This window comes from Symphodus melops (assembly GCF_947650265.1).
Source record: "Symphodus melops genome assembly, chromosome: 13".
Classification (NCBI taxonomy): Eukaryota; Metazoa; Chordata; class Actinopteri; order Labriformes; family Labridae; genus Symphodus; species Symphodus melops.
Window position 1 is genome coordinate 15,312,643 of NC_136703.1, and position 17,055 is coordinate 15,329,697.

General features: G+C 38.7%; 2 protein-coding genes across 2 annotated transcripts in view; one reads left to right on the top strand and one right to left on the bottom strand.

Annotated features, from left to right (window-relative positions):
- Positions 1 to 582: 582 nt before the first annotated feature.
- Positions 583 to 2,728, top strand: pnpla1 (patatin-like phospholipase domain containing 1; the record flags this gene model as incomplete). The annotated part of the gene is made up of 7 exons (XM_079360076.1): positions 583 to 790; positions 864 to 1,096; positions 1,178 to 1,243; positions 1,324 to 1,536; positions 1,972 to 2,032; positions 2,147 to 2,380; positions 2,607 to 2,728. 7 exons carry the CDS (start codon positions 583 to 585, stop codon positions 2,726 to 2,728), a joined length of 1,137 nt encoding a protein of 378 aa, XP_079216202.1.
- An 8,816-nt stretch (positions 2,729 to 11,544) lies between these two features.
- Positions 11,545 to 17,055, bottom strand: part of kcna10a (potassium voltage-gated channel, shaker-related subfamily, member 10a) — a 96,600-nt gene continuing 91,089 nt past the window's right edge. Inside the window, exon 4 of the mRNA XM_079360141.1 lies at positions 11,545 to 15,446. Within this exon, the coding sequence (XP_079216267.1) occupies positions 13,500 to 15,245 (1,746 nt within the window). The 5' untranslated portion in view covers positions 15,246 to 15,446 and the 3' untranslated portion in view covers positions 11,545 to 13,499. The remainder of the gene's footprint in view (positions 15,447 to 17,055) is intronic.

Below are 17,055 nucleotides of genomic sequence, written 5' to 3' on the forward strand. Positions count from 1 at the left end.
GTTATTAAAGGTAGCCTATAAAGTCCCTTTTAAATTAAACTAGTCAGAGTGAAGATGTTTCTGTCCTTGACTAATATGAGGGACAACGAAACATTTAAATATGAAGGATTAACAAAAGTTGCAGTCAAACATTCTAAGTAAATGAGGTTTGAACCATAGCCAGAGCATTTACCTTGTATTTCCGAAATGTAGTACTTTGAAAACCTTACATATCACTTCTTAGAGCCTGCTTGAACCTCTGAGAAAATACTTTTTAAGTTTTTTTTTTTTTTCGGTTTATACTTCTGTGAAATTATACTGAATTTGTTCAGCTTGATGAAATTCTGTATCCACTTGTTTTTTTAGTAGTGTCACATGGAAGGCAGACGGTGCCAAGCAAACCAAAATCATATAAACTTTTAGGAATAGGACCGAACAAGGAGTCATTTAGAACGCATATGCAATGTCACATGGGCATAACCAATATGGCATGTCTAATTGACACTAGTTAAATAACACAGATTGTGAAACAGCTACTTCATATCTCATCTCAGCCTCCTTGAACCAGGGCTGCTTTCTAAAGACGAAGAGGAGCCTTTCAAAATGGCTCCAGGGATTTTTAGTTATCATTATCGAGAAGGTCCACCTTCCATCTCCTTCTCTGGATCTGGATTCCTGTCTACCTACCAGTTAGGGGTTGCCCATTGCTTTCATAACTATGCACCCCGGATCCTTCGTACAGCACCTTTCGTCCTAGGAGCCTCGGCTGGCTCTCTAGTCGCTGCTGCTGTTGTCTGTGAAATGAACCCAGGTGAGTGACTGTTATTTAGATCAACTAGCATGGGGTTACAGTTTTTTGAACACATTTCTTTTTTATTCTGCAGTAACTATTCGGGAAGAAGTGCTGAACTTTGCTAAACAGATGAAGTCTTTTACACTTGGACCACTTAACCCCTCAATCAATGTTTTAAAATGGTTGGAGAGTGTTTTGAACAAATATCTCACATCTGATGCACACCAACTGGCCAATGGGCGTCTTGCTGTGGCCATGACACGCCTGTCTGATGGCAAACTCACCGTCATATCCGAGTTCCAGTCCAAAGAGGATGTGGTTCAGGTGAGTTTAAATCCTAATATTTATAAGCAATGTTGTTGATCCTGCATATTATACTGACATTTATCCCCATGATGTACCCAGGCTTTGCTCTGCAGCTGCTTTGTGCCCGGATACTGTGGTCTTCTGCCTCCGTCCTTCAAAGGAGTTGTGGGTATTTGATTGTCTATTCACAATATGAACTTGTGCACATAAGTCATTTTCATTAAATATGTGATCCCATCTCACAGCATTATGTGGATGGAGGTTTCAGGAGCATGCAGCCCATGTTGCCTCAATCCTGCAGCTCAGTCTTGACGGTGAGTCCATTCTCTGGAGATGTAGACATCTGTCCCTCGGATGCTCCATCCATGTGGGAAATGGTCGTGAGTGGAACCACCTTAAAGGGAAACATGGCAAACAGCTTCAGGATTTTCAATGCTCTGTGTCCAATGGCTATAGAGGTCAGACATCTTCTCACTTTGACTTTTGTTCTTAGTCCATGTGTGCAGTTGCTACTGCCCGGGTTGGTGAAAAAAAAAGGGAAAAAAAAGTACTTTTTTCATTTATGAGAAATGTGGATTTCTTTTTGAATCAGTTGTGACTCAATAAAAAACTATCAGAAGTTTTATTTCTTTTCTTTTTTATAATCATGTTATGTTATGTTGTATAGTAGAACACTCCTTGTGATCAGTAATAAACATGCCCCTCAATCAACTTTTTTCAAAGAATCTTTGTGGTAAAAATAGTATGATAGAGTATAGATAGAATAACTGTCTACTACTTGTAAATGAATAGGTGTGACTTGTTTGTTTACAGCAACTGTGAAAATTGAACAAGAATGTGGTGTATATTTCCACCACATTCTTGGTTATTGAAGGATTTTTCTCTTTCTTTAGACTCTGGATGAAGCTTTCCACAGTGGATACAGAGATGCATTCAACTTCCTTCAAAACAACAGTGGGATTAACTTGGGTCTTCTATAAAAACAAATCAAGAGCTATGTTCATTCCAGCAGACTCATTCTAACCCACTTTCTTTATTTTTTCTTTTATGTCTTTTCCTCACTTGCAGATCTTGCCAATCATTCAATTTCAAACACAGTTTCCCAAAAGGGGTCCCTTTTCTACAACCAAGATAAAAAGGGGGAAGACCAGGATGACAACATTGAGCAAGACGAGGCGGTGAAGGAGGAAAAAGGGACCATTACGCTGACCACCTATTCAGACAACGGACCTACTGAGCAGGAATTAACCCAAAATCAGCCTTTTAAAAAACCTGTTCAACCATACGATAATTTGAAGAATGGTATGTTTGTCACACACACATACACACGCAAACAGAGAAACAACTTGAATGAAACAGTCTTTCAGATTGTGCATGGATATAAATTCAGCAATCAATTTAGGAATTTTATACGATGTGTAAATGTCAAAATACACAGTCACAGTATGTCTTCTTCCTTTCCTCTGCACAAAAAAGATGTTGATGGCATCCTGTGGTACAGCTGCTGTAGTCTGTATTTCTATTTCAGATGTGCAGAGCAACATGGTGACCTATCTGAGCATGTTTGGACTTCCTGCGAGAATCTTTTTCCATCTGCTCCTACCTCTCATGGTCTCATTTTATGGCACACTTCAGAGTAGAAAGAGGTAATCAAAACACCAAGATCACAACATGATGACTATCTCTAACTGAGTTAAAGTACATTGTATTTAACCCTGCCTAGAATGGTCAGCTCAGTGTTGATGATATCATGGTTATGTCATGGTTGCCGTGTTTTTTGGTTAACATTCTAATACTGAAACACCAACTATCTGTTTACCAAAGAGAGATGGATCGTGAACTAAAACAGAGTCTCGATTCTCTCTCTCAGGTTGGAGCTGTTGTTCAGACAGATGCCTGAGATTGTGTATTGGCTCTGGCATGCTTTGAGACACTTTACCATCTTCTTCTCTGAAATAGTTGTCAATACACTCAAGAAGAACATACACGACAGGTAAGACTGTCACCTGTAATGACTTCTTTAAAGTTACAGTACTGTACCCTTGTCTACAATTTGTGTTTTTTGCACTTTACTGGAACATTTTCATTTGATAAAATTCTCTGCCTATACTCCCCTGCATCACACAAGTAAATAGACAACTTCACCATTATTTCTTTTCTTTGTAAATTGTCAGCTCACAACTGACCTGACTTGATTGCATTCTACTCAGATTGACTTTCTTGTACTTTAGAATAATACCAACCATCTTGCTGTTTCGGTGGCTGAAAAATCAAGCCGGTTATGAGGCTTCATCAGGAAAGAACCATGCTACACCTGACCAAAAGTTTCCCTCTTCTGCATTCTCTTCTCCATTCAGAAGATGACCAATATGGGACTCTACGATGACAGTTCATCTCTGCGTCACTGGAATAGAAGAATATAGAAAAGCTTTAGATTTTTTGTTAGCTCAACAACAAGATAGATAACCAGTGTGTGCTTTGTTCAGCTGTTCACATAACAGTAATTAATACTCTTCAGGACTGTGGCTGTACAAGAGTCTTGCTTGATAAATATCTTTTTGGACTTATCAGAAGCAGCAGAATTGAAGGTGTTAGATCAGAGTTGTATTTCAATGGTTGGCTGAATAGTCAATAAGTGAAAATATTTAATCTCAGTTTAAGTTTACAGTACACCTAACCATGTTTTTCTAGCACTAATACATGTCCCCATATTCTTTCTACAAATTCCCCAATTATGAGAAAGGTCAATCCTCTCTGTCTTTTGCCTGCTCCACTTTACAGAAAATGTGTGCTCAAACAGGCCACCTGGAGATTTTCCCTTAATGACATCACCAAGGGCAGTTACCCTTTTCCCAGCTGGATGACACTCCCACAGCTCTGTGTTTATTCTGCCCACTGAATCTCCTGGAACTTTGGATGTTCCAAGACTGCCATTGTTTATAATCTTTTCTTGGTTTTGAGTTGGGGTTAGTGGAACATTGCTGCCAAAAACACTGACAAAATACTAGCTTAGCTACATAGCGATGATCATGGGGTGTCACTAATTTGATTTTCACAGGAGCAGTGATGGCAGGTCCTGTGATGTGCTGTGTGAACACTGCACTCTTTCAGTACTTGTCCATTTCACTGAATGTTTACTACTTCTGTTAATTTTATATTTATACTCAGTGGCCTGGTATTTCTTTATTTTCTTATCTAAAGTGGGTCAAGAAAAGTCCTAATAATATTATAAAATATCACCAGTGTTAGGTGTCTACAAGTCTACTGATGCTTTTGATGTTGTCAAAACCTTAAATGTCCTTTAGCTCCTTTAATATTGTCACAAAGCATGAAAACACGTTTGACACTTTGCCTTGCTGTAATTTGTGAATGAATAAAGTGTGCTCCTCTCATTTATTTGTACAATGCATTTTTATTTCTATTGATGCCCTTGGATATACAGTTTCAAGTTGTTTTAGGACCAACTTTTTTTCATACTTTTTTGATATAGGTTTTTAGGTGACAGTCTTAAGAAACATTTTAATAAATCATTTTCCTATTTATCACTTCATTAAAATAATAAACACAGTCTATCATTTCAAATTTTCTAAATTTTAAATAGTAAAAAAAAAGTGCATCTCTTGTTTATTTCTCTATTTCCACTGAGTCAATTGTGTTTAGTTCGAGCATTTGAAATGCCAATTCATATAGCAGCCACAAGAGGGAGCACTGATCGCAAGGGTGGAGCAAAGTAATTGGGCTCTCTGGTGGACTAACAGGCTATGACATAAAACAAGTTTATCTGATTTCTAAACTTAACTGGGATCTCAACAGAATGTATAAAGTGGATGCCCTGTCAGTCCTTTTATCTCTGTGAAGTGATGGAAGAAAACATCATCTTGCACGCAATTTAGAATATGGTCTAATTATCTGAAAGCAAAAGGAAACACACATTAGTGACAGTGTATAAAGACAATTATTAAATACATCTCGAATAATGGTCTCAAATGTATCTTCTGTATTCAGTTGTAGAAATATGCTACAATAAATTAACTATGTGAAACACTGAAATTGATACAAAAAGGATGACGAGCTGTACAGTCAGAAGTGTCAATTTGGGTTTTGAACATTTTGTTAACTGATAACAGTGAATATAGATTTGTTATTGTCTGCATAAGTGTGTGGTGCTGTAAGTAAGAACATGTTATCTCTGCACAACATATGTTGTTTTTTTAAGTGTACCAAAGTGAATGAATTACAGACATACAGATCGCCTAAAACACAGGTCAGCATGATTTTATGACACTAGAGGTCATGGTTTGTGTTTTAATCCCAAAGGTGCAGCATTTACAATACAGCTAATCCATCTTTCACATTCATGCCCAAATATTAGCATGTGTTATTACAGAGTTTGAATACACCATTTGATCTTGATGCACTCTTTTATACAGATGGTCTGTTACCTGCGGTCAGATCCTATTATATAACAGGCGCGGATGGATCATACGGATAACACACACATCTGCAGCTGTCCTACACCAGCCACTGATCCAGCCAGTCAGCCGGCAACCAGCTGGCTCTGTAATGACAGAGGAGACACAGTGTGGTGTCTGCACAGCGGAAACATGTGGGGGCTCATACAATCAGGATTTGCAGAAAAAGAGCAGATTCTCTGAATTAAATTAAAAAAACAGGCAAGTTTAATCTCCTCTCCTCTCTTTCCTGACAATCAAAGGACTTAAATATTTGATGGTGCAGCAACAGCCATATAACAAGATTTCTGTGTTTTTTCTCACCAATCTATCTTCATTGGGAGGTGGTGCGCATTGCTTCTGGGCCATTAAAGCCAATTATTGCCTCCCAAATGTGACTGTGTGTATTTTTCTTCATGCCTGTTAAAAAAACAAATTGATGTGTGCATGTTCTGTTTGTTTGAGATATGTTCCTTACTTGAAATTCTAAATTCCCCTTAATCTGAACTCAGAGCATAGACATATGTCTTATTTTCTTACTTTAGTTCAATTGATCACAAATTGGTGTTTTGCCACCATCACATGTGGCAGGTTATCACATAATTTAGTTTGAAATAAATATGATTTTGGTTTATCAGTTACACAATTGTCTCTTTGAGGGTATTTCACTGAGTTAAATTGTTTGTTTTTATTTAACCTGTATTTATCCAGGAGAAGTCCCATCGAGGTTAAAAACGTCTTTTTCAAGGGAGTTCTGCAGTTTTCCACTTTATTCATTGAGACCAACCAGGTTTCACTCAGGAGCACAACTCACTTGCACGTTCAATGAATGAATGTGTTTAAGTGTGTGTCCTCCTTGGATCTCTGAGACTGTCAGCAGGACCACGTGATTCAGCCGAGTGATAAACAGGAACAGATTGACAGTTTCTGCTTTTAATCCTTCACTCCTCCTCCCCTGCCTTTCTCCAAATGTAGAGCCCAGTGGATAAAGGAATATTGTCTTGAAGATAAAGCTCAGGACTTAAAAAACTATTAAAACAAATTGGTAACTGTGACACACTTGTGCGCACATACAGTACCCACTCTATGACTTTCTGTGGTAAACACAAGGCTAGAGATTCAGCTCATGAGATACAGATATACTATACATTCACAAGCCTATATATGTAATAACACATCAGTCTCAAAATTATGCCATGGAAAGCACTTGTATACAAGCAGCAAACAACAGACACATTTACTTTGTGCACATTTCAGCCACAGATTCTAAGATCACAAACCAATGCTGCCAGTTAACACCCATGGACTTACAACATAGACATCATTATATATGAATGAGCATTGCATTAATATAATTAAAAGGAGTCAGAATTTGCAATACAATGACCAAATGCATTACATTCACAATAGGCTACATGCTACAATCAGGTCCCTATCACGTCTTCAAAATAACACAATGTATCTGTTTTGTGGTTGACTGCAAAGGCTTTGATCATTTGTTGCTGTCAAGTGTCCTTGTTCTTTCAGTGTTTTTAGCCAGACTTCCCAGATAACTGATTTGAGAGTCCCCATTGCTTCTTCTTAAGTTTCTTAAGTAGTTCTTCAAGTGCCTGTGAAATTGCGCTCTGGCTAACAGGCGGAAGTGGAGCGAAGAGATAAAAAGTTCAATAACCTCTGTTGATTTGATGTCTTTAGAGTACAATACACATGTTTTATATAGGTATTTATTCATCGTTCAAATGATAAATGAGAGTGTTCATAAGTTCAAAATTCCACAAACCGGATACATTTTTTGGGGGTGCGAGAGGGATGCTATGACTATTCTAAGGGTAGCCATAGTGCCCCCTATCCCTTCCCAGCACCACCCTTGTTTTTAACTGATGTTTAGTATCCACTTGCTATAACATTGTACATAAATACGTTTAGGCTTCAAGGAAAAGTCCAACATAGCTATCTTAGCCTGGTAGATATTGGCCTTGAACCCTCTCAGCTCAACATCCCTTATTATATCCATGAAACCACTGTTATGTATCCCATGACTTGCTCGAATGAAAAACAGTTTTGTTCTGAATTGTTGGTTCAAGCATGTGGTTCAACACACTGAGGATAATGTTATTTTCTCATGACAGGCTGACCAGTGCTTCAGGTGGATATTTGCTCCAGTGCACAGTTAGGATGGTTGTGTCACTGCTTAAACGAAAAACATCAACCACAGCCTGATTGATTTGTCTCAGAAGCTGCAGTGCTGTATTTGGGTGATAAGGATTTGCCTAAGGACAAAACAGTGGTAAGGACATGGATAAAAACACTTTTAAGAATAACATTTTGTACTCAACACAAACTAGAGACAACTTGTTTTATTTAGACAATATTTGGCCTTTCTTTGATTTTATTGAGTCAGTTTCTTTATAGGAAAAGAGGAGAATCAATTTTTTAAAGCCAATTAAATGTCATACTTCTGTTTAGTAAAGTGTAATTGTAAAATTAGCTAAATGGATGAGAAATGTTATTTGTGTCCCAGCTTTTTTCCTTTAAACACATACAAAAAATTGTGCTGAACATTTTCTAAGATGAAGAAAAGGAAACAACAACTGAACTGAGGCCTCTATCTATGATGCTGAATGTAGGACCACCAGCTCCTTTACTATGCTGTAAAAATAAGATTTTTGGCTTAGGCAATGTGAAGAAAAAAATGAACTGTGACATCAATATCAGTGCGTTATTCAACCATCCATTTTCTTGTTTTTTTTTTAAAGATTTATTTTTGGCATTTTTTGCTTTTATTAGAGAGGAAGGAAGGTGGACAGGAGTGGAAATCAGGGAGGGAGAGTGGGGAACAACATGCGGGAGAGGAGCCACAGGCCAGATGTGAACCCAGGCCTCCCGCGTGAGAACTGTGGCCTCCATACGTGGGGGCACACGCACTGCCACTGCGCCACCAGCACCCCCATCCATCCATTTTCTTACAAGGTTGGGTCAAAGTGGCAGCAAACACAAAAAGTGAAACTTCCCTCTCCCTGACAATGTCACAATGCTTTTGATGTCTTGTGTGAAGCACTTAGAATTGCCTTATTGTTGTAATGTGCTATATATATAAACTTGCCTTGCCTTGCCAATATTTTCCAGCTCCTCCTGGGGGATTCTGAGACATTGCTTGAAGGGATACACTGTATAATCCCTCCAGCTAACTCTGGGTCTACCCTGGGGTCTCCTCCAAGTTGGGCTTGGCCAGAAAAATATCCAGAGGGAGGCATCCAGGAGGAATACTGTACTAATCAGATGCCCAAACTACCTTAACTGACTTCTTTAGATGAAAAGGAGTAACAGCCCCGTGACCCAATGATGTATCCCTGGAATAACCCACACGAAATCTTCAGATGGACATGGTTATAATCCTTCTCCAAGTCAATAAAACTTTTCTGCAACTACTGAAGAAACAATCCTCAGAACCACCTCAGTACCAGTCAGCTGCTTCCACAGCCCCCTTCAATAACCAGAAAGGCCTCCTTCTTCAGCCTGATGACTTCCTCCAGGTTCTTAAGTTGCCAACACGACAGGCAGCGATGGTCTTCTGACCAAAACTCATAGCAACCACTTCCACAATGGAAGCTTTGAACATTGCCCACTCTAACTCATCGTCTCAAACTTCCCATGGGATGAAAGAGAAGTTCTTCCTGAGTTGGGAGTTGAAGACGTCATGGACAGGGGCCTCTGCCAGGTGTTCCCAGTTCACCCACACCACAGACATGGGTTCAACAGGTCTGTCCGGCAGCCTTCCACACCATATGATCTGACCTGAAATTTGCAGAGAAATTTGCCTCTTGTTCACAAGGGAAAACTCAAACATAGTGGCGCTCTGCAATCACCAAACAAAACTAATATTGTTGTGCAAATATTAACAGGAATCAAAAAACTTCTAATTTTTGCTTCATTGAGATGTAAAATAATAGTGGAGCTTGAAGAACGAGCTACACATTATGCTGTGAGCAGAAATACAAAATGTGAATTTCATTTTTCAAAAATAGGAGAAAAGTCATTTCTGTGGATCAAATGTAGGATTTTTCAACCTGTCAGTAAAGGTGTTTGATCCTCAGCTCCTGCAGTCACATTTTGTGATTCCAGAACCTGGTATCTTTGGTTTGTTATTTCAGCTGGTATAAGTTAGAATTACAGTTTTGAGACATTACTTTTATAACTCCTTCAGTTTTGGCACCCATCAACATTTTAAGACTTCCCTATAAATGGGTCTGCACAACTGAAGGTTGAATATAGTGAAAAGTCCCCAACAAACAAACAAAAGGGTTTTTCTCCAAACAAAGAAACAAGACGTAAATTACAAGAGTTATTTTAAAAAACAATTTTTGCTTAAATAAGACTAATGAGGTCTGATGCATTAGAACACATTTCCCCTGCTTCCAATGACCGTGACCTATTTCAACACTGTAACCATGTCTTTGCAGCTGAGAGTGCATTAGCAGACACCAGGTCCCGTCACTCTGCTCTCATCTCCTCTTGAGTGTAATTTATCCCTCCTTTCTCTCTTTTCCTCAGCAGCTCCGTTTTCACTCTTTGCCCTTGGATGTTCCTTGTTTCCTTTACAGTATTCTAGATCATGCATTATTTGTTCATGAGTTCTGATCGCAGGTTATCAAAAGAGAAAGGTAACTGGTTTCACATGAAAAGTAATTAAGCATGATTTATCAACTAGAAGTCAGCTGCTCTCTTCAGCAGCATTTGGAATCGTAATTGTTGGAATCGCTGACTTTGCGTCATTGTTCCAGACCCTGAATAATAATAACACAACAGTTGTGATGTGACACAAAATGAGATTCAGCTCTAAAGTTGACTGAGATTCTTAATCTGCATTGCTAATTAGACATTTCTTGATAAACAAAAAGTTCAAATTGTGAAGTCTTTTCCATCAAAATCCCATCAAGTTTAACCTACTGCCTTAACATTCTGAGCCTGAGTTATAGAGATAAACCATCAGTCATGAGGACTAAGAAATATGGTCACATCTATGTGAATTAAAGAAAGATTTTGATCAGTATGTCCCCCTCAGTTCTTTTGTTGATATTGTGATGGTGTCAAACTACAGGCACTGCTATAAAGACAGAAAACGTTTCATTATAGAGCTGTACTGTATGGCAGACTCCATTGCTTTGTTATTGTAGACTCTCTTCCTCTGTTCGTCTTTCCTCACACAACATGTCTCCTGAGACGCGCCCTCCCTCTCTCCTGTCTGACAACTTACATGAGGTCTTTTATAAATTCACAGGAGAATATGATGTAAAGCCAGTCATGATTAATAAATTGAGTTCCTTTGCAATTTTCTGCTTCTGATACTTCATGAATCCATATGCAAGGCTTACAAAAGCTTTATCCGCCACAGACGAGGTGTTTGTCTGGTGCTGGTTCTGGTAAGAGAGAGAGAGAGAGCGAGAGAGAGCGAGAGGTATCAGATGAAGCTAGTGGGCATGAATACTTCTTCATTGTCAAGCAGACATGGACATCCTGTTGTTGTCTGGAAGACTGCCAGATATACGTTCCTTGCAATGTGACACCTGTTTTTGATGTGACCTCTATTTACTGTGTATTTGTATGTTTGTGGATAGATGTGAGGCAGGCACAGGTCAGGTCATATTTTAAAGTAAAAACAGAAAATAAAATGTACTTTCAGTGTCTTTAACCATAATATTACTTATTCCAGTATACGTTGTTTTATTATTGTTTTTGCCCTGAGTGCATCTTGCAGATAAATATTTTTATAACTAAAGTTAAATATTAGGCCTTTTTGCCTTTATAGATAGGACGGCTCTCATACACAAGCGCATACACACACATCATTCTATAAACACGTTTTGTTTTGATTGATTGATAGTTTATTTCGAAACTAAATTTAAAATAAGAAACAAAAATAAAAAAGACACAAGTAACAGTATTTGAAAAGGAGTAGGAATAAGTAAAAATGTATATATCCCTACCCCCATATTACATTTCTTTTGTTACCTTAAAGTATATAAAACATGAGAAGATATGATTTAAAATCCCCGAATATATTGCATACATTAAAATGTTCATACATACAAATACAGTGTAATGGTCTTGTTGGAGTTATGTTGGTGATGTCTATGAGCTGCTGTAGCTACGATGATGCAGGAAAGTCACTTTACAATAGTGACTTCAGAAACACTTTTTGAGCAGCACATCTGTAGTTGTTCCAATGTGTACCACAAATTCAGAAACAATTCTATCTTGGGACAAACATCATATTCTTGGATCCAAATACTGACAAAGCCATACAATCACAACATTAAACTGATACAGTATGTTTTACAATCACACCTTCAAAGTATGATGGAGCACAGAACAAAGTGTCCCCTGGACCTGCAACAGTTACCTTCATCACATTTGCTTATCAACTAGTCATTCTTTGGCTTCATTCGTCTGTCTTTGAAGGTAATTTTGGTAAAGTTTTTGTAGTGCCATTGAAAGGTTTAGTCTCCCTAAATCAAACAAAAATAATGTTTTAAAAAAGCTTATTATCTAGAAGTTTGATATTTGTAAAGAACTCCAAAACATGTATGGATACTGTCTTCATTGAGAAAGATGGGGTGAACATTAAACTTTTCACAAGTTAAGGTCAGAGAGAGTGCAACTTTTGTATTTTCAACCAAACTGAATCAAAATTGTTGAGAATAATCTCGATGGAAAAAAAAACGTAGGTATCACAGAAAGATTAAATATGGCAAATGCATCAGTTCTTTATCAATACATTATTTAAGGCACTCCATTATTGTACATTTTGTGGAGTCTGACTGCTCAAAATAATGAAGGGTTCTAACCAACACTACTCATCAAAGAAAATGAATAGATGCAAGAGTATCATGATACATTTTTAAATAATTAAATACAGGAAAGCTGGGATCTAGGTACTACTTACAAGTTACTCGTTCACAACAATGACAGAGATGTTTGTTTGTTCTTTATATTGCTATACAATCTTGGTCTAATTTATGTCAGATTGACCTTTTTCCAATCCATTATTGCTGAAGCCTGCAGTAATGGCAATGGGATGCCTTAAAATGTGCTCTTAAAGCTACATTTTAAAGGGGTGCTGTATTGCACTATAGTTATATTGCATGCATCAAAGACTAGAGTTCTCGAAGCAGGCGGCACAGATTTGACCCAGACCCTCTGCATATAGCCACAAGTCATTTCACTTTCTCTTACCGCAATTTCCTACTTTATCCACTATCCCATTGGGAAGGGATTAAAAAAAGCCAAAAAATAATCTTAACAAAAAAAGATCCAGTTTTTAAGATAACAAAAAAGCCATGCTTTCCAATAAACAACCCTTCCTGTGTGTTTGGAACAAAATGAATTGGGTGGCAAATGCAGAAAAAGTTGTTTAAAAGGTCATTCCTACAAACTGATGTACAAAATAGCTCCAGAGTTTATAGTAACAATCTTTTTAACATTGTTGACATTTAACTTTTTTTTTTTGTTTACCTTTCATTACACTTGAGTTGTCTAAACCTTTAGGGCCTTGGAAGAAACAATGTGAATGTTGTATTAACAGCAGTTTTGACCAAAAAACTATCAAAAAGGAAAGTAGTGTGCACAATGTTGTGAATAGGATAAATAATAAAGCCCATACAAATAAGAACTAAATTATTACAATATTTCAAACATACAGTACTTCCTAAAACAAAGTGACATGTGTCTTGGATATCATTTGAATTCCTTATTCTTTATTTGTCTGTCATTTTCAGAATCAAATTTATAATAAACACAAGAAAGTTTAGTGTAGTTCACCTGCATATTTTCAGAAAATGTTGTTTTCACTTAGTACAAATATGTCACAGATTCCATTATCTGTGGGAAATTGAAACACTTAAATCTTCTCGACAGGATGTGTTTCCAGCCTTGTATCAAAGTCTCTTCTGCAAAATTGTTCCCGTCAACAGTTATTTCCCTTTGTCAATTTGCCAGATGCCATTAGCTTTATTAAGTGAGGTGTTGCTGCCTTGTGTGGCATCAGTCTCAGTCTTCATGGCTTGCTCTAGTGCATCTGACAGAGGTAACTTATCCTCTGCTTCGGTCTCTCTGTGGTAAAAGTAGTTGAAGTTGGAGACAATGACAGGAACAGGCAAAGCAATGGTCAGCACGCCTGCAATAGCACACAAGGTGCCCACCATTTTACCCCCCATTGTGATAGGACACATATCCCCATAGCCAACTGTGGTCATGGTTACCACAGCCCACCAGAAGCCATCAGGTATGCTTACAAACTGCGTGTTTGGCTCATCTACCTCAGCAAAGTAGATAGCACTGGAAAAGAGGATGACTCCAATGAAGAGGAAGAAGATGAGCAAACCAAGCTCACGCATACTGGCCTTCAGAGTCTGTCCCAAGATCTGCAATCCCTTGGAGTGACGCGAGAGTTTGAAGATACGAAACACCCTTACCAGGCGAATGATTCGCAGAATAGCCAAAGACATGTTCTGTCCCGAGCTCTCCTGTGGTGTTGTGACCAATTCTGTGACTACAGTTACAAAATAAGGGATGATGGATATAATGTCAATGATATTCATGAGGTTGTGGAAAAAGTCGCTTTTGCTAGGACAGACCCAAAATCTCACACAAAGTTCAAAGAAAAACCATGCTATGCATGCAGATTCAACGATAAAGAAGGGATCAGAGAAAGTTGTGGGCTTTACACCAGATGGTGTCATGGAAGTGTAAAGTCTGGACTGGTTGAAAGGCAATACTGCTGTGGGCACAATTGGGTCACTCTCATCTCTAAATTCTGGTAGGGTTTCCATGCAGAAAATAATGATGGAAATAACAATGACAAAAACAGACACAAGCGCTACACCTCGGGCTGCATTTGAGCTCTCTGGGTACTCAAACAGTAGCCAGAATTGCCTGTACACATCATTGTCAGGTAGAGGGATCTCAACGTCCTTTATAAATCCTTCATCTTCTCTGAACTGCTCCATGGCTTCGTGTCCAAGCTCATAGAACACTATTTCATCTGCAAACACATCCAGGGGAACGTTAGCTGGACGCCTAACCTTACCGCCTGATTGATAGTAATACAAGATCCCATCAAAGCTGGGTCGATTACGATCAAAGAAGTACTCGTTTCTCATTGGATCAAAGTAGTCCATTCTCTTTAGAGGATCCCCTAGCAGGGTATCAGGAAATTGATCCAATGTTTTGAGCTGGGTCTCAAAACGAAGACCGGCAATGTTGATGATAACCTTTTGGTCTCCATCATCCAGCCCCCTTTTATCTACAAACAGGTCCTCGCAGCACTCCTTGGCAAGCCGGCTGAAAATGGTCTCACTTTCCTTGGTTCCCTCACTGTTTAGCAGCAATTTCCAGTTGGAGATCATACTGGCACAGCTACTACGTCCCTGTCTGTATGGAGTTGGCATGGTTGGAGACTGTGGTACTCTTAGTGTCTGTGTCTGTGGAATGGGCGAAGACGAGGTGGATTCCCACATATGAGAGGGAACTGGGCTGTGGTGGGAGGGTGGAGAAGAAAGCTGAGGGACTCGAAGGAGGTAGTTGCAGCTAGGGCTGTTTAACTCCTGAGGAATGTCCACTGTAAGAGCGGTGGTCTCGTCAGCATAGGTGTCTACTTCATCCTCCAGGCTGCCATCAAGACCACCCATGCTCTCAAAGTCTACTAGGGCAACCTCCATGGCTGCGGTTCAGCCAGTGCAAAGCCTGGAATCCCAGGATAAAACAATCACCAACACACAGTTTGATGGACAGTTGGTTAGACTGATGGGCAGCTCAGTAACCAGAATCAGCAGCGGAGAACAAGAGCAATATGTCTTGAGCAGATGTTACAACGGTTAGGACAGAGAAAGCCTCCTTTTTTTCTTTATTTCCTCCAACACCTGAAGAGACAGAAAGTAGAGAGTTAGTGTGAGGTTAGTTTAAGGTTTTAATTATTTCAATTGTAATGAGGTGACGAGAGTATGGCGATGGATTTCACACTTTTATGACTCTTTTGCTTTCTCAGAAATCCTTCCTTTTGAGCAGGTGATTGGTTTACTGTTCTGTACGAATATTCTGTGTATTTATGTTTTATTATCAGTGCAACATTGGACAACAAATAATTGAATGGACAAATGTTGGACAAATATTTGAATCCTCCGATAGCTATACTTACAACCAATTTACTAAGTTAACCAGTTGTCTTATGTTTGTGTTGTGCCTTTTTTACTGTTACTCAACACAGTGACTCTATAATTACAGAGTAAAAAAAGAAGTAGCGTGGAGTTTTGTTTGTCTTACAAGAAAAGTAGAGCCTGCTCTAGTCTATTCTATTCTTTTCTTCTTTTTTTTTTACATTCTAGCTGCCTCATCCTCTTCCTCTTATTTCTTCTCTAATTTCTGTACAGTACATCTTCTCCTTTTCCTCATCTTTTTTTCCACGGCTGGTAGCCAGAAGTAAGGGAATCAAGGCACACAGCCTTAAATCACCTCAGGTGATTGCATACAGTAGTGCATAATTACTTTGCTGTGCAGTGATAGGATTGGCCGAGCTTCCTCCAGACACCAGGACTTATATTTGACCAACTCTGTGCCTGCCCTGTGCTAAATAAAACAGGACATCTATAACTGCTCTTAGTCTACTTGTAGATGTGTGTGATTTACATGTGTTTGCTTTTGACAGAGATCTGAGGCCTACATATGTTTAATTAAAGACTCCAGACATTAGTCACACCTAAACCTAATTCCGGTGATAACAATCCTGCTGGGAGAGGGGAAAAAAAAGAAAGAGAGGAGGGCTGACTGAATGCATAAGGAAGATGAGAGAAAATTAATGGGAGGACAGATGTGGGTGGATTCATTGGGTGGGCTGAGGACAATCACAAGAGAACATAAGTGACAATGAGCAAGAATAGGAGTTGAAAGGTGGGCGGATGGAAAGACAGGCTGCGTAGTCAGGAAGGGTGTTTTCTCAAAATTAGAAAAAAGTCAGATGGCGAGGAGGGGTAAAAGAAACAAAAGTGTCTTTGACTGTGCAGACTGAATGTTAGATTACAACAAGTAAAGATGTCCAATGAGATGTTGTAAATAGGACAGTGACGCACTTGATAAAAAGCAGACAAGAGATAGATTTAAATTGAATCAAACCCTTGTGAAGCCACATGACCAAATTATATTAGAGTGACCAGAAGTTTCTCATGATATGGAGCAACACTTTTACACTGTTAAACAAGAGATGGTGTTAAATCAATACTCTTAAATTTGCCAATGATACTGCTCTTCCATCTTGATTTGTAATTTTTTTTCCAATTCAGATTGCCAACAATATATAATTTTGCAAATTTAACAAAAAGATCTGCTTAGCAATAATGTCTGCCATAAAGAGTAATAGAGGGACATACGACTGCTCTAAATCTCCCAATTGGCAAATGGTTCCCAAAATACATCAAGAAGATTGCTATGATTTGGTTTTTAACCTTTGATTCCAGTAGAGGCCAAGCTAAGTTAAGG